General features: G+C 40.2%; 1 protein-coding gene across 1 annotated transcript in view; it reads left to right on the top strand.

Annotated features, from left to right (window-relative positions):
* The window catches only part of wnk1b (WNK lysine deficient protein kinase 1b), a 108629-nt gene that overhangs the window by 68869 nt on the left and 15484 nt on the right, over positions 1 to 24276 (top strand). The window contains exons 11-25 of the mRNA XM_059326445.1: positions 1609 to 1802; positions 6377 to 7792; positions 10976 to 11065; positions 12700 to 12774; positions 15112 to 15372; positions 16712 to 16782; positions 16885 to 17035; positions 17250 to 17366; positions 18008 to 18118; positions 18287 to 18338; positions 18621 to 18758; positions 19867 to 20776; positions 21652 to 21971; positions 22059 to 22129; positions 22456 to 22512. Of these exons, the coding sequence (XP_059182428.1) occupies positions 1609 to 1802; positions 6377 to 7792; positions 10976 to 11065; positions 12700 to 12774; positions 15112 to 15372; positions 16712 to 16782; positions 16885 to 17035; positions 17250 to 17366; positions 18008 to 18118; positions 18287 to 18338; positions 18621 to 18758; positions 19867 to 20776; positions 21652 to 21971; positions 22059 to 22129; positions 22456 to 22512 (4034 nt within the window). The remainder of the gene's footprint in view (positions 1 to 1608; positions 1803 to 6376; positions 7793 to 10975; positions 11066 to 12699; positions 12775 to 15111; positions 15373 to 16711; positions 16783 to 16884; positions 17036 to 17249; positions 17367 to 18007; positions 18119 to 18286; positions 18339 to 18620; positions 18759 to 19866; positions 20777 to 21651; positions 21972 to 22058; positions 22130 to 22455; positions 22513 to 24276) is intronic.

Genomic DNA, 24276 nt, shown 5'->3' with positions numbered 1-24276 from the left:
TCCATCATGAGCCAAGAGGGTTATTCCAGTATCATATTGTCAAAGTCTTCCTGTAAGCAGCAGCCATTGTTGACTTGCTTTCAAGTGCGGCACACAATTTACAGCCAACATCTACATCCTATTGTAGAGTAAAAAAACACATTCGACTTACTATTAATTCTTCCTTCCTTTAATTGTATGCCACTGAAGCTGCTCATGCATTGTTGTGCTTTTTATAACCACTTGTGCTCCCTTGTGACCAAGGCTACCAGCAAAATAAAAGGAGTTGAAAATGAATATATATGCATAGTTGCCAAGTACTTCTTTGTAATTAATGAGCTTCTGGTCAAATCATTACTCTGATATTAGATATTTTAGGAGGAGTGACAGGACAGAAAAGTGACCCTCCTGATGTATCCTCTAACACAGGGATTTCCAAAGTGTGGTGCGTGGACCCCTGGGGGTGCGCGAGCTGCCGCTAGGGGGTGCGCGAGATGAAAATCTGATAATTACACAATTACATTTTTTCCCCCACACAATAAAGAAGTGTAAATAAACATTTCCTTTGTAAAATGTAAAATCAAAAACTGTCATATTAATTAATAAATAAATGCAGGCTATTCAAAATGCACTTCATCTTAAAATGAAGCGTAGAAGAAGTTATCTTCTTCCATTTTTCCAGCCTGTGTTATGATGACGGGTTGTTTAGCTCCACGCTCATTTAAACTTGTTGCAATTTTTGTTCAACGCGGCTCAAAATATTATAACATTTTCCCCAACTTGTGTGCTTTCTGCCTCTGATCCTGAGCCTGTCATCATCCTCTTTGCTCTTAAAAGTGGAAGCTTGCGCATAACTTTGTTGCATTATATTGAAACTGTGTTTCAGGTTAATTCAAATGCGAGAGCGCATTGTTGTGATGGTGATTATTTAATTATGTGTGTTCTCATTAGAGCATGATTAAACATGCCGCCTTTAATATGGCTATAAAAAAGCTTATTGCATTTTGTTTTTTTTGAAGGTGTGGGGGATTGGGGGTGCATCAACACGGTTGGGACATAGAAGGGGGTGCGCAGCTAAAAACGTTTGGGAACCGCTGCTCTAACACAGGGGTGCCAAACTCAAATACACAATGGGCCAAAATTTAAAACTTGAATAAAATCGCGGGCCAACATTGAACAAATAAACCTTTTAATATATACCAAACATGTTTTGCTTTAACATTAAATATGGAACCAGCAACGCTTATAAACATACAATATATAACTAAATAGTGCAGATATGCAAAATCAAATTTCAAATAAAAAACAGATCAATGTCATTAATTTATTAAATAAAATTAAATAAAAATCGTCTGCCTCTTTTCTATTTGCATCCTTCTGATTTAAATATCAAAATAAAGTTTTTCAACAGGTAAATACATTTAAAAATAAAATAACAATAATAAATCTAGTATTAGCGGTTAATGCGCCGTATAATACCGGCGGGTCAGCTTTTTTTATAGTACAATAATAATATAATAATTTGGTATTGCCTTGCGGACCAAATAAAATTATACTGCGGGCCAAATTTGGCCCGCGGGCCAGAGTTTGACACCCCTGCTCTAACACATCTCTTTCTGTCTCCGCCAGCTGAAGGAGGTCTGGACAGCGGCCAGGGTTCTTCAGTTTTCTCCTCAGACTCCCCCCACCTGGGTCAGCTGACCATGTCTTACAGCTGCCCCCCCTCCTCCCACCCCCCTTCACAGCCCCAAACCCCCTACCCCTCCACCCCCTCCGCTAACCCGCAGCAGCACCCAGGCTACGCCCAGCCGCTGCAGCCAATGGTGAGTGGCGATGTCGTACTTGCACTCATGAGGTCGTGTTCAGCACATCTGTGAGCGGTCTGATTCACGTCTGTGCTGAAAACGACAGTTTGAAGTGAGCTCTGCATTGTGTTTTGAAGTGAGTGGGAATGAAGTTTGCAGTGTTCGTGAGTAGAATGGGGAATTGGGGAGGATTTGTTGAACTAAATACACAAGAGCAGGCTGTTGATGGGTTTTTATTTGGAGAGGATCACCTCTGACCCAGAGGAAGAGAAGTACAACAAGGTATTTGATTTCTTCTAGTCTCTTGAGGCTTTGACCTACAGCATTGTGCAGAAAGAAAGCAACACAATCTGTCAGCCAATATTAGAGACACTTAGACAAATGTCAGGATAAAAACTTAGCCCTGTGATGAAAAAAAAGAGATCCTTTAAGTCATTACAATTAGAAACCTTCTTGAAATAATGAAGAAATATCTTGATAATGAGAGACTTGCTAAAAAAAAATAAAACTTGCTGAAAATAATGACGTGGTATCACAAAATAATGGAAAACATTCACAAGATAATGACTTAGTTTTGCAAAATAAAGGGAATCCTTCTCCAAACAATGACATAATATCTTAAAATAGAGAATAAGAAACTTTCTCATAACAAGAAGCCTTGTCTCTTTTTTTTAATATACACATTAATTTCAAAAGCTTTATACAGACATAAGCATTTATGTTACAAGAAACCTAAATAAAAATATGTAATATAATGAGAAATATTCTCATAATAATGACTTAGTATTGCAAATAATGTCAAACTTTATCATCATAATAATGAAAAATTTTCTCAAAATAATAACGTAGTATCTTAAAATTATTTTAAAAATTCTCAAAATAATGATTTATCATCTCAAAAATAATTTTAATCTTTTAAAATGAACAACTTTGTATCTCAAATTAAAAATGGCTTGAAAATATTGTTATTAAGAAAATTCCACCAGACTTGCAGGATCTTGGGGTTTATTTTCGTCACACTGGCAAAAAGTAGCTTCCATACAATCAAGTATATATTAAGTTAATCACACATTCTGATATTTATTCAGTTTGTCAGTCAGCTAAGTAGTCAGTCTTTCCTCAGCCAGCCTAGTCACTTTCATTGTCATTTTCTGATGTATTTCATCTTCAGTCACTCTCTTTAATGTTCCTTTCCCTCAACTCTCTCACCTTTTTCTCTCTCCTTCTCTCTCTCCTCTTCATTCTGTGCGTTAAAATACATATTTTTCTAAATGCTTCCTCATCTAGTTGCTGCATTTGTTGTTTATTCAGTTACTATTATGTTTTATATGTTATATATTTCTTTGTTTTCATAATTTAAGGCTTGTTTCATACTTTGATAGTTGGGCATTTTTTCTTGGAATCACATGGAAACATGCTTTTTACTGTGCTCATGCGGGAGCATCATATTTGGAAGAATATAGTAGTCTTATTCACTACATGTTGTTGTTATTTTAATCAGATGTCTCCAAGTGATTCAGTTATACACGCAGCATGCTCAGTAATTTGGGGGCAATTTGAAGAAATATTTGTCCTTTAAAAATGGTATAAAACTCTTTCTATAATGCACATTTTAGAGATATATTTGAAAATGAAAATGCACAGGTTGTTGTTTATTTACAATATTATAATATGTATATAATACATTGATTCCCCACACTTTTGTTCGAAGAGACTCAAAATTGAGTTCAAACTTACTTACTAAAAGCTTAATGTCGTGAAAAAGTTGTGCAATCCTCCTGATTAGCTGACCTTTAGCATGTTATGTCATTCATTCAGAAATTAGAAGTGTTCCACTTAGTTATTTGTTTACTCAGGGAATGTAGTCTGAGCATACTGGCTTACGTTCAGCAGCAGATGAGTCAAACGCCTTGCTCAAGGGCAGCTTTATAAGTATAAGCTAAAGTATTATGAGAACATCTTATTTAATTTCCCATAATAGACTTTTCCATCTGGTGACCTTCTGCCTCCAAATATCTGACCTGCAGTTTGCCAGCACCTACACTGACTGATTCTGTTTAATAGATGATCATTCAGTTTGTTTGTTGGCTGGTTGACTGAATAATTTAATGATGGTTTTGGCTTATTTTTAGGACATTTCTAATTAGGCTTATTCCCTCATCAAAGGTCATTTCTGTGTCGAAAAACTGACTCGGTTAATCAAATCTAATAACTGCTTAACTGAATATATTGAATAACTATTCTCTCTGTTTGGGACATTGGGTTATTTTTTGTTTTAAGTTGTATTATTTTAGTTTCTTTTGTCATTTTATTTCAGTTTGATTTGTCTTTTGTGCATTTTTTCACAAGTTCATTTATATTCCTTTGTGTTATTGTGCAGTTTGTGTACGGGTTTTGCAAAAAAATGTGTTAATTGATGCAATGATCTTCTCTTTACAGATTGAGGTTTTCTCTTTTTTTTTTTTTTACGAAATTGAAATGTAAAACTGATTTAGTATTTACTTTTTAGCTTTTTCATCATATATTTGATTTTGTTTGCATATTCTTGACATACTTTAAGGTTTTCATATATATGTTTTTTGGTTGTGTTTTATCATTTTACTGCTGTTTTCTGTCTTTTTTGTGTGTTTAAATTTCTTTGTTTGTTTTTCCCCACCCACCTCTATCACCCCCCCCCTCCGGTCATCCAGCCTGCGTTGCGCCGTCGTCGAAGTCGTAGCATGTCCGTTTGCGTCCCCCCCTCCTCCTACTCCTTTTCCCATGCTCCTCTGCCCCTGGCCGTTCCTCCAAAGCAGCCCTCCACCCCTCCTCCAGACCTGTCCTCCTCATCCTCCTACACCGCCACCTCCCCCTGCATGCCTCTCGCAGCCGAGAGGGACACATTCGCCGGGCGCCTCTCCAAGGCCCTGGAGACGGTCCTACCCCTTCACTCTGCCTGCTCTCTGCCGGGGGCCAGGCAGCGGAGGGCCAGCCTACCTGCCCTGTTCTCCACCCCCGTAGGTTCACAAGTCTAAATCCCCAGAGGCCACAGTGGTGGTGAGAGAGGAAGGGAGAGAGAAAGATGAGGGAGATGGGCCACGCTGCGGTCTGAAAGTAGATAAAAGTGTTGGAAGTTAAAATTTTTGGAAATTTAGTGTTAGTGTTTATGGAAAACCTGTTACAAAGTCAGTGAACTACACAAATACCAGTAATTAGTTCTAGCTACCGCATGATAAAGTGAATGAAAGGGTTGTTTATGAAACAGCTTGTATTTCTTATGCATGTACAAATAACCCAAAAACACCCAAACGGAATCAGAAAATGTAATTTATCTTCTAAGTTCATTTGAAATACAAGATTAGATGAACACTTAAAAATAAATCTTGAACTAGTTTAGTACCACTGCAGCCTTCTTATCCTCCTTAAATCCTAATATTTATTCAGCTTTTTTCCTCTTCATAGTTAACATATTGATAACAGTCATCTACAGCATTATGTGAGCTGAGCCAACTATGTTGTTTTAAATGTATGTTGGCATTTTAAGCAGAAACTATCTTGAGAAAGTAAATAAATATGACCTCAGAGTTCGTTCAAACTTTCAGACACTGCTGTGAGCCTCTCATTCTACCAATCTGCCTCTATTTACTCTCTCTTTCTCCCTCTGTTAGACCACCATGTGTTCTTATTAAATACAGCTTGACTGGCTTTACCTTTACTCTGTGATACAAATGTCTAATATCATGTGCATCTACCATCAGGAAAACTGCTCAGCTGTCAGCCAAAATTATTAAAACGGCCATTTTCAAATACAACAAGTTGGCCATCGGAAAGTTGCTGGACTAGATTTCTCTTACAACATTTTTACCTTTTTACTTTTGAGTGACAGAAGCTACCTGAGCATTCTTATTTAAGGCATTTTGGGGCATTTTGTGCCCTTATTAGGCAGCTGACAGTCGAGAGATGACAGGGAGTGAGGGGAGAAAAAGATCATTAAAAAAGTTACGCAACTAAGGTTGTGGCTCATGGTTGACCCCTTAAGCCCAAGTCCAGCAGGGTGTCCCCTTTTCAGTGTTTTGCACCAAGCCTGACTAGATCAGTTGTAGCTATTTAGTTAAAGGATCTCTGTAATAAAAGACAGTTTTCCTGAGTGCAGATGTGTCAAGATATTATGGAGCTTCGAGCCAGCATTTGGCCTTTCTTCTCTTCCTTTACACTATTTACTCCACCACTTCGTATCTACCTGTGAGCTCTCACAGCGTCTCCCACTTTCACTTCCTTGTCTTTGGGTTGTCTGCTTGTCTTTGTGCTGTACCAGTCCGTCACTTGGCCTGTCTGCCTGTTTTTACTGCAGCTTTGTGTCCTAACATTACCGGTTCACTTCTTCTCATCACTCCTTTTTACAGCTGTTAGGTATACTCTGTCCTGTCTTAATCACGTCATTTTGTTTCAAGTGTGAAAAGAGAATACATGCCCTTTTTTTCTCTCTTGGTATTGTTTTTGAAATGATGCTCTTTTCTGCACTAATTTCTCCATTTCATGTGGGCCTTTGCTGTGATTCTCTCACATTCTCTGAGTCTCATTCTTAAATCCATTGTATCTCATTATTGTCGCAGCAGCATTCAATGCCGCACCCCTACAGCGGAGGAGGAAGCGCAGGAGGAGGAGCGGGAGGGAGCATCCCCCTCCAAACTCTCCCAGACCCCCCTTCTATTTTCTTCCCCTCCATCCCCGAGCGCCCCATTTCCTTCTCGCCTCCTCCCACCGGGCCTCCTAAGGCCTACAACACCCAGAGGCGCAAGAGCACGTCCATTCTCGAAGCACACACTCGACACTTCCAGCCTGCTTACACTCGCTACGGGAGCAGCCTGCATCCCTTCTCTGGGATGGAGGGTGTTGAGACCCCCTCTCTCTTCATGGTGAATCCTGGTTTTGCAGCTGCTGCTCAAAGACTCGGCGTAGGGGAGCCGCTGCACCTCCAAGGACAATCTGACCCAAGTCTGTACGGCTACAAAGACATGAGAGCAGAGCACGAGGAAGCCGTGAGGAGATTAAGTCTGAATCAAGCTGCCTTATTGGACCATTATGAAGCGATGGCATATGGAGGATACCCAATGACTGCTCACCAGCTCGGCCACTTGAGTTTCCATCAGCAGAGGCAAGCAGCAGCCGCAGCTGCTAGTCTGGGTTATGATCCTGTTCCACCACCTCAACCAGGGTTCTTGCACACTCACCTCATGCAAAGAATGAGTGCACACAGCCCAATCCCCCCGACTCCCATGAGTGCACCCACTGGCTCTTCCTCCTCATCTGATGGATGCTATCCTCCACTACAGCACGCTTCCTCTTCCGCGTTCCCTATCTCTGCACCTCCAGTAATGGCCGAAGCCCCACCGTCCACCGGAAGTGTCTTCGAGTTCCATATAGCCGCAGCCGCCGCAGCTGCTGCCGGAGACCCGAGCCTCCTGGCATCCAGACTTTACCGAGCCCGAAGGAGCTCCATGGACCTCCCTTTAGAAGACAACACTGGAGCTGGATCAGGCGGTTCAGGCACGTACAGCCGACTCCAGCCGGTGACAGAAGAGCTGTACTCGTACATCAGCCCCGAGCTCCCCTTACCTCCAGGAAGTCTTCTTCTTCACCACATAGGTATCGCCGCAAAAGACAGAAGCCCGGATCCTTCTAGTGACTCTATGGCCTCCTCTGACGCTGGCGAGTTCCAGTCTCCTCCTCCCCCACCCGTCCCCCCTCCCTTCGACTCTTCAGCCGCTCAGTCCATCCCTCATTCATCTTCCGCCTCGCTCTACGAATCCTCTGGAGGAGTGTTCCCCGTAGACCCCCAGGGACACCCACCCTCCATGCAGAGCTTTCTCCCCACCACTCCATCCACTGAGCTCGGGGGAGCATCATCAACCCAGCTGGACCCTCTGATCCAGAGCGCCTGGGCTCGGCATGGAGGGGTGATACCAGCCCAACCCGATATGACATACCATGAGTCACTGCTGGCCATGCAGGCCGCTAACCCCACTCTGGTACTAAAGTTAGACCTTAAAATCACCCCTACACCCCTGGGTCAATTACTAGTTGGAATTAGATAAGTTGCTTTTTTAGGAAAGATCCATAACCGGCTGTCAATACGTCATAATTTCCATATTATGACGAAGTATAGTAATATTCATAGAGAATTTCATATATATTCTCCAAAACCTTGATACAAAAGCACTGAGATGCAAGTGGGAAAAAATATTTTCTCTTCTGTTACAGATTTTTTTTTATCACTTGTTTTTTTTTTTTTTTTTTTAAATAAGTTGGGAAAAAATGTAAAAGGTTTGAACAGGATAATTTCTCTAAGTTACTTGTGAAAACAGAGTGAAAATAAAACAAAATAAAATATTAAAATAAAAGTTTTGGCTAAAAATGTTCTAAATCAGACTTAGAAAATTAAAGATTACCAGATTTTTTTTCTCACTTGACTCTCAATTACATGCATAACTTTTTTTGAATTGCTGTGTGGATCACTTGCAATTTCTAAAATAAAAAACGTGAAGAGTGAATCCTTCTATGAAAAGCAGCTGAATTAATTTATGACAGTAATTTGACCCAGAGGCCATCATACCAGTCCCTGTTGATTTTTTTTTATTTTCTTTTTACCCTTTCAACCCAGGAGCCCCAGTTGGTGCTTACTTGTCATCATGTAGTCTTTATTTGTGATTTAATCCCCTCCAGTCATATCAACAATCCAGAGAGAGTCTCACAGTCTGCCTTCAAAATGTCTCATATTATTCATTCCCCGACAGTTATTGCATATAGAAATATAATTTATAGACAAATGTTTGTCAACAGTCAGAACTACTTTAGTAAGAATTTATAGAAGCCAGCTTTTCCCTTAGTTTATCAAAGACAAACATAAGGCTCAGTATTGTGAGTTGAGTAATAATTGATTTAAAGCAACATTCAGAAGGCCGTCTTTGAGACAAACTCTGGTATCAAGCTTTATAAGCAGTCTAAGCCTCCTCCTTTTCTGTTTTTATGTTGTGTATTTGGTTTATTTGTCAGTATCAGTAAGTAATATTTTGTCTGTATGTTCATATATGAATGTATATGAGAAATGTGTGTTTGTGGAAGTATACTGTATGTATGGTATACTTTTTAATAATTTTTTTTGCTCCTGCAAATCCAAAGTCCATTTGGTCCTTAGATGACATAAAAAACATTGAACGGTCAGCATTTTAGATTTAAATTCTTACATATAAACATAGTTATACACCTTCAGATTGGAGAGTGTGTCGTGAATCTAAGAAAACCACACAAGTATGATAAAGCTACGAGACTTTGTTGATTTGTACGGACAAACACACAGAAACATACAACAAAGCCAAGGGGGCTTAGACAAACCTTGCAATGTAACCGTGCAAAAAGACATTTCTTTTGTGTATTTTAAATTCTTTCTGTTGTTTTGTGTTGTAATTGCTACAAATCTTGACAGTAAGTCAGTTCTTTATTATAGCATATTGTGTTGTCACTTCCTGTCCAGATTGGAAATCAACTTACTTCCTACACAAGGTTCAAAAGTCACAGTTCAAATTCATTAAACCCATAGAACGCTGATATTATCAGTGTCACGTTCTTCACGTCTTTACGTTGATCACTTATTCTCATTTCTTCAGTCGTTATCTGTCTGTGTTTTTATTTCAAGTCATTCATTTTTAGTTTTGTATCTTTCTATACATGTTATTAATTAGATATCTGTGCTGTGAAATTTTCTTTACGTGACTGCCTTTGATGTTAGGTAAAGGTAGGTAGCAGTGTGTCCGGTGCAACGTACTTGTGTAAACTCCCACCGCCTTTGTGAGGGTTGGCAGAAAGTTGCAAACAGCATTCTCAGGGTTCAGTCAACAGAATGAACATAGTTGTCTGTATGATGCTGTGTTATAGAGCCATAGATTATTGGAAGAATTCAAAAAGCAAAGATACAGCTCTGTTTGCCTTGGCGGTTATTAAGAATTTACCAGGAATAAAAAAATCAATAAGTCTTAAGTTTAATTTGACAGGAAATTAAGAAGAAAACATGCAATAGTCCTTTCTCTAAGGGCTCCTTTGAAAATAACTGTCAGGGTGTTTTTTATATCTTTATTAGAGTATAACAAAAGTTGGTTTTATGCATAGACTGTATAAAAGAATTGCATATGGCAAATGTGATGGACGACGTTTTTGAAGCCTTGAGTTTGGTATTTTTGCTATCGTTGCATTTGTTTTGTTTATTGATCGATACAGAATTTGGTCCTGGTTACTAGCCCAGAGGGGCCATTAGCATAGTAAATGCTAAGTTTGAAGCTAGCATTAGATAGCCATCTTATTAAGCAAGATGCATCCGTAATTCATGTTAACTGTGATGTTAATTTGGATGCTAAGTTTTACGAGTGAAAAAGAAAAGCATCTTTAAACTTTGAGTTCTTTTTGCAACCAATGGAGTCGCCCCCTGCTGGCCATTGCAAAGAATGCAGCTTTAAGGCACCACATTCCCCTCAGTTTTCAATCCAAGAGGCTATTTCAACTTTTTTTATATACAATCTATGGGTTTTATTTGCAGTTTCAAGCTTTTGGTAGATTCGGCCACCACAGTAATGACTCATATTTTATCATTCCTATAATCATAGAATATAATAGATGAAAAGATGATGCCTGTTTAAGGACGCTTTAAGGAAAACAGCAGTATGTTGTTTCAAGTGTTTGGTGTCAGTATCCCAGCTTCTACTCTGTGCTTCATTGACTTATTATCACTACCAATCACTTAGGGTTTGACCTGCATGTAAAAATATCCCCTGTACTTACACCCTGCCTAACCCCAGTACTGTGCCTGTACTGTTACACTACAAACTGTGTATATGCATACAGTTGGTATTGGTGTGCATATATCTGTTGCCGTATAGATTGATGTACACGTGTTGTCCGTGCATGTGTGCATACACAAGAAGAAAATGTAGACTAAAGACTGATCACTAGAGAAAACAGAAGTACCTTGTGTTTGTGCTCATGTACGATGTTTGGTCTACAAGCTGCAAACATGTTCTGATTTTTTTCTTGTTTTTCCTTCTCCCCTGTTGCCAATCTCTCTTGATTTTCCATCCCAACCCTCCACCCTTTTATATCCTACAACATCTCTTCTCCACTCTCTATCTTTCTGTCTGTCTTTCTGTGAATCTGTTCCACAACAGCAGGTTCAGGTTCCCACCCCACAGCCCAGTCCAGGACCCCCTGTGGTCCCTGCCACCGCCCAGCCAGCTCCTCCTGGAACCCCCCAACAGGTAGAAAAACAATTAAAGTCAATTTTATACATCCAAACTTCCCTTATCTTCTCATTTCATCACTTTTCTCCCACTTTTAATACCGCATCCCCTTGATGTCCAAACTCCATAAAGATAAAATACAAAAATAACTCCACCCTATTTTTTGCGCTTAAACAGCAATAACTCATATCTCGGCTTTCCCTTTGAAGTCGTTGCCTTTGCTTGAAGGTAACCACTCCCACGGAGCTGGCACTATGCCCGCAGTAATGCCACAGCCTGACTGCAGAACTGTGTTTGCCCCCGGCACAAACCACTGCGATGAACTAATTGCTGCCCTAAACTGATTTGATTGAGCATGAAATCGGAGATCAAATGTTTCTTGTCAGGAAAAAGATGGAATGTATGAAGTTTCCTTATTTGACCTGGCAAAATAGCCGTTACCCCATAATATCTCATAATTCATTCACCATGATTACATAACTGCTGCATTACAAACCTTACTATTTCATTCACTTTTTTACGTTTTTTAAGTATTGGTTCACAACTCATCAGTGAATTAAGAGTACTGAGGATAATATATAAGTGGATTTAAAGGTTTAAACAACTAGTTGTATACTTTCCAACAATTTCCAGCCTGAGAGAAATTCATAATTTTCTACACAGTAAAGGCCTGTTTCATTTAGTAGCCTGTCAGTGGCATCATATCCCCTTTAAGCATGCATCAGCGCTATGGTTATCATTAATTTGCTTTTATCCAGCAATATTTTTATGATAGACTTTTTAGCCTTGGATATTTTTAACTAGATATTTTGACTAGATAAAGGATTAAGTCATCGACATTTGGATCTTAAGTTATCAGAGAAACGAGCTGAGTGGTAACTGTCAGCCAAAAAGCATAGGAGAAACCTGATTTTAACATGAAACTGCTTTATTCAGTGTTTTTATTGGTATTAGTCACCAGGTCTGTTTGTTTCGGTGAGGAGGATACCTCTGCGGATAATTCTGCTCCTGGTAAAACCCTCCTGAACTTCTGGATCTTAAGTTATCAGAGAAACGAGCCGAGCTATTTTTAGCAGCAGCTGGACTCCCAGCCGCTCTGGAACATATCCTGTATCTGCCAAACAGCATCAGAAAACTTGTATTATTCAGTGTTTTTACCGGTTTTAATCACTTGTACCATTAATTTGAGATTTGCCAGATAATACATCTACTGATAAAAACCTCTTAAACAATGAAGAGTGAAGGAATCCTAACTAGGAGAAGCTGATGAAGACAGCAACTCCCATGATGCCACTCTACTTCACAACATAGCCAAAGTCGTCACCAGTTGTGTGTTTAATGAGACAAAATAGATTTTGTCATCTGGCATTTTCCAACTAATTTTGTTTTCTCATAACTGGAGTTAAGGTGGTCTGAAATGCCTTGCTTAGCCTGCAGCCCACGCGACCCGGCCCGGATAAGCGTATGAAAATGGATGGATAAATGGAGTTTAAGTTGATCCAATGTATTATGAGCAGGACATGACTGAAAACTGCACAAGCTACAAAAAACTATCAAACCTAAAACGGATATTGGTGTGCATGAAATGTTTACATATATATTTCTTCTTTCCTCTCCCACTACTCTCTCTCTGCCTCACTTTATTTCTCCAGGTTGTTTCATCCAGTCACAGTGTTTCATCATTACAAAGCCCCACACACACGTCTCTGCCGCAGTCGTCTTCACAGGTATGTCAAGTAGCACATTACTTTTTAAGCACAGCTCTAATGCAAATAAGCTGGCCTTGGTTCACTTTACATGTCTATACTCATCTTTACCATCACACACACACCTAGCTACTTGTACATATAGTAATTATCTAAACATTTTCTCACACGTTAAGCTCGAAGCTGAAGGCACTTTGATAAATACAGACTCATAACAGTCTTCATAAAGACACCTCAGGCTCAATTGAAGCTTCAAACAACTCTTTGTAGTGTTGTTTTTCCTGCTGTATAAACTACTGTAGCTGTATTCATGCATTGAAACGCACGCACACACACACACACACACACACAGTCACACAATGTTATTATTGCATGTTTTGCTTGTCTTGAATTTCTTCTTTTTTTACTGTAAACTTCAGATTATTTCTTCTATTTTTCTTTCCGCTCTCTGGCATCGCTCATTGGCATGCTCCCTGCACTTATCACTGGGTTTGTTTTTATGTGTGTTTTTTCATGCCTACTTGTCTGTCCGTACACGTGTGTGTTGTGTGTGTGTGCTTGCTTGTGTTCAGTATTTTGACCTCAGTCCATCTCCCAGTATAGAACATCTTTTCCTACTGTACCAAGCTGCTCAGTTCGCTCTGGTTCAGGTACCTTTAGATATGGCAGAATATGCAGATATACTGTACATATGTCCCTAGTGTGTTGATGTGATTGTGAGTCCCTCTTGTTTCTGTGCTTTTTGGATATAGCCCTATATATATATATACCAATCAGTCAAAAGGATGGATTGTAAATACTTGAGATCAGGATGGGTAATATTTCCTCGATCAGAAGACAAACAGAGAGAACAATGGGTATTATAGAATGAAGTGTCAGTTTTTGGGGCCAGTATCCAGTATGGTATCTTTTTAAAGAAACATAAGAAATATTCGTCTTTTTAGATTCTTGCCACCTGATGATTTATGGCAAGGTAGCATTCTGTAAATTGTCATGTCACTGAGCTGATGCTTAGTAGCCGTGTTTCTGTTCACATACTTTTATGCCCATTTTGAAGTACTGCATTAAAAGATGCTGAATGTTAAAGGCAAATTTCAATAAAACATTCCAAATTAAGTTGGTTTTTGAACATTTAACTCACATGATTGATCAGATGTTTCAGCTATCAGTGTCTTTCTGGATAATATATTTATTTGTCACATCTTTGGACAGCATAAAACATGAAAGAACAATTAAAACTTATCCAACTAATTTTGAACACTTCTCTTGTAGTTAAGTTGGATGAAGTTAACAAGCAAGTTGACTTGTTTTATTTCTGGTTCACAACCACCACTTGTTATGCTTTGTTTACTGGTGGATTACAGCCTAATCGATGCTGTAGCTTAGTTTACTTGCTCCAAACCACTTGATGGATAATTCTCATTTCTTTGTTTGCTAAATTTCAATATTAATTGTAAAGTAACAGCAAACCTTTTTTATTGTGAGTGGATCCTTGTTGTGTTTGTCTCGTGTACAGGCATGAGAACTCACATGCACGCGTTGTGATTCAACACAGCACATAGCTTATAAACAGATATTAACTGTGCATGCAACACCTTTTTGCAAATGTGTGAGGAAAGAAATTACGTTTTTGTTCGACCTCAAGGACACACAGTGCCTGTAAAGTCACTGTAGCCTTCCTGCAGCATTAAACCACTTTGTACAGTCTTTGTGTGTGAAAGCATTTACTCTTTAATCCTGTGTCTCCATGTTAATATGGTGTTTAGAGTGTAACCCATCAAAGAATTGCCTGCTCTTCCACCACCTGTAAAGCTGCACCGTACATTATCCGTACAAGTTGTTTGTGGTTGCATGACCTCAGAGCCGTGTGTGTTTTACACAATCGTCCCGTCACGAGTTTGTTGTCTGATTTGAGATGTCGTCACTAATCGGCTTGATCAATGTTCGAGTTGTCTTGCTCGGAATGTTGTTTGCTGCGGGTCAGTAATGGGTCAGTGAACTATAGATGCCTCTTTCTCCTGGTGGATTTATTTTAAACATGATTTATTGTGGAGAACAATAAAAACTCACGAGGCACATCCATCTTCTGATGTGAAGCCTTAAAGGTGAACCACCAGTTTAACTAAAGAGCAGCTACAGCTCACTGCTCCATTACTAAGGCGGTTGACATAACTCTGTCTGTGCTCATCACATTTTTAATCGCCGGGTTTATCTACGACCTCATCCTCCCTATTATCGCTATACCTTCACCTCCAACCCGTCCTCGGCCTTATCTACCTTCTTCTCTCTCCCTTTCTTTTCCTTTCTACTTCCTCCTCCTCCTCTTCCTCCTCCTGGCCCCCTCCCTCCTCTCCTCAGCCCAGTATAACTCCGTCTACCGTTTCCTTGGCGCCCAATCTGCCGCCGTCCCTCCCAGTTACCACGCCGCCAGCGGCCGTGGCTTCCCCTCCCTCTCCTCTGCCACCTCCCGTCGTGGGGCTGCCTACTATTGTTTCCCCTCCTCCTCCTCCTCTTCCTCCTCCTGTGCCCACACCTGTGCCTCAGCCATTGGCCACCGTGGTGCCAATCATCAGTGTAGTCACCGCCCCGCCTGATACTCCCATGGAAGCCCCTCCCCAGGTACTGGTCCTAGGCAGTCAGACCCGCCACGTAGATGCTAGGCTCTTGTTGTTGAGCCTTGGATAATGAGTCAGGATGTTTAACTGTGTTTTTATGGAATGAATGGACTGCAAATTATATAAGAAGCAAAGAACATTTTTGTAATATTTAGATTTGTGAGCCTTGCTGTCACAAGTCAAATTTGTCTGTGACAGAATTATTGACAAGGCATGAAAATGAAGATGAAAGATGAAAGGCGGTCAAAGAAACATGACAGTGACGGAGGTATTAGATGAGAAAACATGATAATGTTAGACTGTGGGTGCAACAGAACGTGATCCTCAGGTTAAAACACTATGTTGTAATATCATAAGTCAAACAAGTGTTTCTCCCTGTAGAGAACAGCACATTATTTGTACATAACTGAGAGGACAGTTCTGGCAATTTTGTTTCTGAGAACTGCAAAAGAAATCCTCTCAAATCAGTTGTACATGCTACTTAAGAGCAAATCTCTTCATATGCATGAGGCCCAATATCCTGCACACCTCATCAGTTTTAAATGACAGCTTTATTACAATAGAGCTGCATTATGAACATTTGTAATAAGTTAATGCTACAAATGTTGGGTATTTTATTCTGGTTTTGATTGATCCTTTTAGCTATGTGTCAAGTGCTGCTCTCTAAGTTCACAGCAAATTAATTTTAGTGATAATTAATGATGACTAAGTGGCAATGATATAATTGTAGCCATCATTTAATGTCAAATAGCTTTAGTGGCTTAGTGTCATGGATTTACTTAAAAAAAAAAAAAAAAAACACAATCAAGCAATAGTTGTTGGAAAGATTCTCTGGATGTTTGTGTGAAAATTGCAAGAGACAGTTTTGATTGGTCTACATATAAATGATGTCTAATAGAAACAATCGGTCACATCAGCTGACTTTGTTTTGGTCCAGTTGCAAGTTGTTGGATGGACCTTAATAATAAGACAGGGCTGCATGTCTTATTGGAGATACTGCATTCACTGAATTGAATACAGTTTCTTGTGTAGTTTGTTTGTTTGTGGCAGTTCTTGGTTTATTCATTTTATCCCATGCTCTAGTTTTGGTTATTGATTGGCCCAAGAATGTTCTATGTAGTTTTTTTTTTCAAATGTGTATTTGTTGCTCTAACATAATGAAGAAATTTCTTGCAATCTAGTTAGTTTTCTCTCTTACTTTTTTCCCCCCACACTTAACTTATATTTCATGCTTTCCTGCTGTGTTTTTTCTTTTCCCAAAATGTCCCTGGTGTTGGTGTGGGTAGAGATCATATTGAAAGTGTGTGTGTGCGTGCATTTTCATGTGCCTGTGTGTGTTTCAGTCTGCCTCTCAGTCTTCAGAGCTGTCCCAGTCCCAACTCCAGCCACCGCAGGTTCTCTCATCAATAGAGAGGTAATAAATGCATTCGCAAGCAAACTGCTGAAATGTCCTGATCACATTGAATCATCCCTTTCACTCAGCTCCTCTTCGTTTCTTTTTCGCTCTGTACTTCAGTGGCCACTCTGAGACTTCAGGTCTGAGTGACGGCAACGAGGGAGGAGGAGGCCGCCACGAAGGCCGCTCCACCAAGCGACACCAGAGACGCTCCGTGCGAAGTCGATCACGCCATGAGAAGATCTCCAAGGCGAAACTCAATGTCCTTAATGTAATAGCACATCCCATAATTCCTATAAACTCATAATGAATCAATAAATCCTCTTCAGCAATGTGCCACTGTTGGTATTTATTGGTTGTTGCAGACTTATGAGTTGCAGTAAAAGTAATAAAAAACCTCTCATTGAGATACTCATCTGTTTACATTCTGTTTGCGCCTTTCTAATTATATTTTTATTTCTCTGTGTGTTTTTTTGTGTGTGTAGATCTCCAACCGAGGAGACAGGGTAGCAGAGTGTCAGCTGGAGACACACAACAGGAAGATGGTGACTTTCAGATTTGATCTGGATGGAGACAACCCCGAGGAGATCGCTCAGATCATGGTACGCACACCGTCACTCTTTTGATTCATTTACTTCCTTCTACACAAATGTATAAATATTTAAATATTATATACTGTTGCAGCCCCCAAACTATGGAATAACATACAGTACAGGCCAAAAGTTTGGACACACCTTCTCATTCAATTGTTTTTAGTGTTTTATGGTTTGCTTTTATTTATTGTTTTTTAAATTGTCTTTTAAAAAGCAATGAATCTATTTCTTTTAGTGTTTCTTTCCTGTTTTTTATTTATTTTATTGTCTCTTGTTCTGTTTGTTTATGTGCAGCACTTTGTTGCGGCTGTGATTGTTTTAAAGTGCTTTACAAATAAAGTTGAGTTGAGTTAAATACAGCAATCACAGAACGAGACTAGAAGAGAGGTAGGTTTAGATAAGCTCTGAGCAAAAGCTTCACATGCCAGTGTGCTTGATATCTGTGCTTTGTCACCTAAAACCACTGGAGGACACATAATTGCTGTGTCCTTGTGCTTTCATTGAGAGAGTCGTCAGCAGGTTCCCACAGGAGGCTAAATGACACCTCTGTGGCCACGCACTGGCATAGGAAACATAAATCAGGAGCTTTGTTCCTATCACATATTTCACACACATATGCACAATTAAATCTGACTTTTTTCTCTCTCCAGGTCCAGAGCGAGTTCATCCTGGAGAGTGAGAGGGAGTCGTTCATCGAGCAGGTCAGAGAGGTGATAGAGAACGCAGATGAGAAAGGTGTGGAGAGAGACAAAAGCAGCCAGGTAAATACTTTAGTTATTTCTCTCTGTTTTATGTTTTTCAGGGTTTGCTGTTGGTGTTTTAGTGGCAAAATGTTGAAGTAGCAGCTAATATACACACTGTGCCATATGTATTTGTTTCACACCATGTATGTTTCAGTGTTTATGTCATGTTGCGTTGTTGATCTACAGATGGCAGGTGATATGGCGCAGCAGATTCCTGCTATATCTGTCCCTATGCCAGGTAAAAATTACAGTATAAAAAGCTCTAGAATAGCAACAGGAATGCAAAACTCCCTTTCCAGATGTATATAGTTTCATTAAGTATCTTTTTTTATAAGATTCGGTTGAAAATGAAAATGATATTCCTGTTTTCTCCTCAAAGCTTCTATTTTGTATCCAATGCTTCGTGTTGCTTATTTTGCAGATGAACTGTAGTGTAGAAAAGTTGCAGTGCAGTTTTTATATGACTCTCTCAGATATAAACAAATAATAATGCCATGTATTGACATTCATCTCTTCCCAGACATAACTCCCAGTGCAACAGCACAAGTGGTCCATTCAGCAGGTCGGAGGTTCATCGTCAGCCCCGTACCTGAAGCCAGGCTGAAGGAACAAATGTTCCCCACATCTCCTCCTGCGCCTGCACCTCCTGCCGAAACAGGTAAGGACTGTGTTTGTGCATGTGTGCACAACAGTTCACGTGTTCTCTTACACAAATAAAGGGTTTGTTTTCAACCTGTCCACTTATGTCACCTGCCCTGTTGGTCTCCAGACTTTGGTGTGAGAAAATTGCAAGATTTTAGTGGGATGTTATTGTAATGATGGCCAAAAAAGAGAAATACCAAAATAAGGCTGTTGGCTCAGGTTGTTAAAAAAAAACTGAATACAAATAAATATTCACTAAATGACTGTAATCAGATCAAGCTCTAATGCTCTTAGAGAAAGTGCCCAAATGTTCTGTCTAAATGCAATAACACACTGGCATTTATTTGATTTGATGCTATAAGATCATCTAATTGAACATTAGAATATAAATAGCTGTATCCTTTGTAAGGTCCACAAGTATAACTTAATGTGATCCAACACAACCTAATCTAAATTCTGCCTTAATATAATAATTATATTCGGTTTTGATTGCTACTGTCAGAGAGTTATTAGTTTAACTGTGTCTTCATTATAGAGGTTGGAGTGTGCAGTAGTTTATGCATTATATAAAGAGGTGTTCCTAATATTTTGGCCACCCAATTTATATACACGATAGTGCCAGATTATTAGAAACAACTGACAATGTAATGTACTCCAGTACACCACCACCGACCACTGTGACCCCAATAATTAACATAAAGTAGAATTATTACCTTTCTGATAACATCATGATATTGTACTGGTGTACCTAATAAAGAGGCCACTCGGCGTATTTGGATATTGTTTGTCAATCAATATATATAGAAAATAGCATTTAATGTAATGTTCAAATATTACAGCATTTAAAAATATATTATTTGAAAATAGCTGTAATACAATTATAATGCATTAAATTTATACAGCGCTTTTCTAGATACTCAAAGACGCTTAAATGAATTATTTTAATAAAATAACTTAAGCAGTGGTTCAATAACTGTATAGTCCTTTTAGTCCGCCACAGTTTCCACAGTGAATTAAAAATATTTGCAAAAATATTGTAACAATGTGTTAGAATAATAAATAATATTGTTTTACTGTTCGGTTTTGGAACTATGGGGATTATAACTCTGTTTCTCTTTTCCCAGCTCCAGCTCCAGCTCCATCTCAGCCTCCAGGCCAAGGTGTGGGACTGTCCCAGTCTGCTGGGTCCATCAGTTTACAACAAGCCTTCTCTGAGCTCCGACAGAGCCAGAATCAGTTTGATCCGGGGCCAAGCACCGCTCCAGCTTCCATCCACTCCACCCATCCTCCGCTGCAGCCCGCCGCAGCTTCTGTCCCCTCGCAGACCAGCACGGTGGCTCCCGCTGCGGACGCCGCTGCTGGACTTGTCCCTTCTAGTTTAAACCAGGCACAGGAGCAGGTCTTGGAGCAGGTCTCTGTTCCTCCATCTTCCGCCTCCTCTGTGCCTGCTGTCTGTCTCAGCCCTCCTTGTTCCTCCTCTCCTCCTCCCACCGTGGTGAATCAGTCAATCCTTCAGTCTCAGCCAGGGATCCAGGCCGTGTCCCAACCCCAGGGACAGGTGCAGGTTCAGGGGCAAGCACAAATTCCGCCCCATGCTTTCAGCCAGCCTCAGCCTCAAACCGTCTCTGCTGTCACTGCTGCTTCAGCAGCCTCCACTTTACCACCTGCCAGCATCTCCAGCATCCCCCCCACTATGCTCACCTCCCCTCCTGCCTCCCAGGCTCTTCCTCTGGTCTCCTCCCCTCCCTCCTCCGCCCCTCTAGCCAGTGAAGTCTCCTCCGATCATCCATCAGTCTCTCCCATCTCCTCCTCTACTCCTTCCCTCTCCACCTCGGCCATCCCCGGCCCCCAGCTCGCTCCCTCTGCCGTCTCTCACCCCACTCCCCCCTCCTCCTCCTCTTCCTCCCCCGCTGTGGGGCTCCAGCCAGTGACCAGCAACGTTCCTTCAGTCCAGCCGACCCTGGTCCACTCCCAGCCGCAGACGGCAGCCCTGCCTGGACAGACACATACACACTGTGGGGAATGTGATGCAAGGTGAGAGATGTTTACTGTGTTTACTTATTCAGTCTGGGTACCTGACTACTTGTTTGGTATTGACTGAAATGTTTCTGAAGCACTGAATAGTAAACTATGTGCCAAAGGCTGGCATGGATATATTGCTCTACACTTCTGTACTTATCCTCTAAACAGACAGTTTGTGATTTAAGACCAAGTTCTTGTAGTTCTTGTACAGTTACTTGTGTAGTTTGAACAGCGTTGGTTCTTAGATTGTGTTTTTTTTCGGGGCATTTCTCCTTGGTTTAAAGTGGGTCATTTGGAATAAGGTGATGTCATGACTTTTGTGCACTTATCAGGATTTTGTTTTACTGACCTTGAACAAGTCGTGTGTGATGAAAGCTTTCGACGAGGAAAAGTAACAAAATCTATTTATGATTTCATCAGAATCACATTTTCTATGTCTCCTTCAAAGTTTTACCCAAAAAAACTGTTTGCTCTCACCAGATACTGTAAAAGACATAAATTCTGTGCTCCTCTGCGTAACTGGAAAGCCAGAAATTACAAGGCTAAGATCAAGTGACCAAAATGTGTTGAAACATCAACTAAACGATTGGCTGTTTTGCAGAGCAAATGCATAAAATACATACCATTTTCAGTCAAATAAATTATCGAAGAAGATTAGCCGGCTTTTAAAAAAAAAAAAGGAATGTATTTTACCGTTATAACTGTGTCATTCTGCACAAAAGACATTTTTGAATTCCCCTGACTGTACTGTTTCCATAGAGGTGTATGACTTATATATTGCAGTGAAAAAACGACGCCACAGTAACTAAAATGTAACAGCCCTCAAACTGCTTGAGGTCATTTATTGAGCAGGATACCAAACCCTTCATTCATATCTCATATCTCAGGTGTGAGGCATTCACCGAGTCTCAAGGCAAGCCGGACGACATCCAGGCTCTGGAGAAGAAGCTGCGCTCTCTCTTCATGGACCTGGGTGGAGGAGTGCCCTCCACCCAGGGAGACATCATAGCTGCTGACCCTGCCTCTGGAGCCCCCGTGCCAGGCACCTCGTCCCCAATGGGCCCCTGCTCTACCTCCAGCACATCTGTCACCACGCCCAGCTCCAGCCAGCCGGCCAATCCTCCTCAGCCGCCCTCCACCCTGTCACTGGCGTCCCCTGCTCCGGTCCAGGGCCCTGGAACACCGATCTCCACTCCTGCACCGATCGGTACGTAGATCACTATGTGTCTCTGGACATGTGATGGTGTTTGTCAACGTGTTTTAATAATCCTGCTTACTGACTCTATGATTTCAGTTTCTACAGTCATCCCTGCTTCATCCTTTGGCCAGACCACTCCATCCAAAACCCCTTTATCCAGGGTACCGGTGAGTAATCCACTGTAGAAATAACAATACTAGTTATTTTGATATAGTTAAAGCACAAGCCAGTATGTTATGTATTTAATTATGTGGTCACAAGTGTTTTTTTAAGACAAACTGTCCTGGTAATTAACTGTACTGCACCTTTAAATGTTAACAAATCACGGATAATTTTAGGTGTTTCAAGATGTTTCTACTCACTTTACTTACAACTCATCTGGCATGGAAATTTCTTTTAACATCCTCCACAAAAAACACTATTCTTATAACCTCCTTTGCAAATCTTTTTATCTCACTCTGTCTTTTCATCACCTCTCTTTCTCTGGGATTAGGCCAGTTCTCCTCCTTCAGAACTCCTGCCATCCTTCCCTGGACCTTGTCTAATACAGGTGTTTTTTGTTGTTTTGCTCATGTTTTTTTTTCTTCCAATGCAATGAAACACTGTATGCCTTCTAAGCCTGCAATGCATATGATTACTGTTACAAGCTGTATCTGTTGTGTATGAGTTGTGCTTCTGCTGTGCAAAAAAATGACATTTACAGTGCATATTAAATGCTTTAATAGCTTGTAAAAACTCTGCGCTATATGACAAAACTCTGAAAATAGAAACAACTCAGACTGGGGATGTAATAAAACCAGAAATTTAGTAGACAGTACCAATACCATTAAGATTCCATGATTACCAAATTTGATACTCGAACAAAAAATCTGGGTTAGTCCTTTATTAAAAACATTTGGAGATTACAAAAACCAGCAAGTTGCATTTAGTCTTCAAGTATTTTCAGGATGAGGATAACACTTTAGATATGTTGTTAATGTAACTTTAACATGAACTGAAACACACCTTGAAGTCTTTGAATAAATCTGGATGTCTGTCTTTGAGGTGCTAAATCGCTGAATCGGAGGTGTTCCTCATATTGTCTGGCACTGTTTGCATACTGATTTTTGTGGATTTATTAATAATCCCTGATGATCCGCCTGTTATGCAAAGAATGAGAAAAATCGAACTGATATTGTTTTTATTTCCAATAACTCTAGGCAGGTCGATGGCTGCAGCTGCACTTGTCACCATCAATGCGTTTTTGTTCTTCCGTGCTCATAGGCCTTCTTCTTTTTCGACTTACGGCATTTATCAGCAGACTAGAAAACAAAGTGTCAGGTCCAGTATAATTTAGCAGAGTAGAAAAAACTAAAGTACCATAATGTTTGGCATCGACTTAGAACTACACATGTGGCTCTTCAGGCTGTCTGCAGTGGCTCTCTGTGGCTGTGACAAAATAATTATACGAAATGAATTACTGTTTTCTTCACATTTTTATTTTTATTCATCATTGGCATGAAAAAGTCGACTAAAATGTGTATCAGAGCTTTTGAAACTTATGGAAGTCTAGGGCCCAGCACCTTAACATCTAAATTTTGTCAACTTCAAGTCTAGTTTTGAGTTTTTCTAGCTAGGCGAGCTAACGATTCCAAATCTGCTGAGATATTTCTTACGAAATCATATTGATAAATGCTCATTATGGCCTATTAGTAATGTTGATATGCTAATTTAGACTGAGTAGGTTATTTTATCTTCATTGTAAGGCTTAAAATAAGTTTTGCGGCTCCATTTCGATATTTTTTCTCTTTTTTACGCCAACGATGGCTCTTTTGTTTGTAAAGGTTGCAGACCCCTGAACTAGAGCATCAGTTCTTGTACCATTTCACTCAGACATTACGCGTCATCTCCATCATAAACCCATTCAAAAGAAAATGACATCTTAAAGCTGAAACCACATCAGAATAAATGACACTAGAACGCATTTATGTAACATCAAATAAATGCATTAAAGCTACAAAAAGATCCCTACTTTAAATGAAAGATGATGGGGGGAGAGACATGCTAACTGGACAGAGAGAGGCAGAAGTGGCAGGCTGAGGACAGGGTACCTCCAGGCAGAGAACACTCTGAACTGACTCTAATTTCCAGACTGTTTTGTTGTCTGTGAATGCTACCGTCTAAGAACAGTGCCTCCATGTAACCAGTGAAAATCTGACCTGTCAACATTCATTTCTCTTCCCTTATGTAACTCTCATGGACGAGACATGTCCTGTTTCATTAAGATAATCCTGCTGCAATTGAAGCTCACTATAAATTAGATTTTCATTGCAGT

The sequence above is a fragment of the Centropristis striata genome, chromosome 22 (assembly GCF_030273125.1).
Source record: "Centropristis striata isolate RG_2023a ecotype Rhode Island chromosome 22, C.striata_1.0, whole genome shotgun sequence".
In the NCBI taxonomy this organism is placed as follows: domain Eukaryota; kingdom Metazoa; phylum Chordata; class Actinopteri; order Perciformes; family Serranidae; genus Centropristis; species Centropristis striata.
This window is presented reverse-complemented; position numbering and strand designations above follow the sequence as displayed.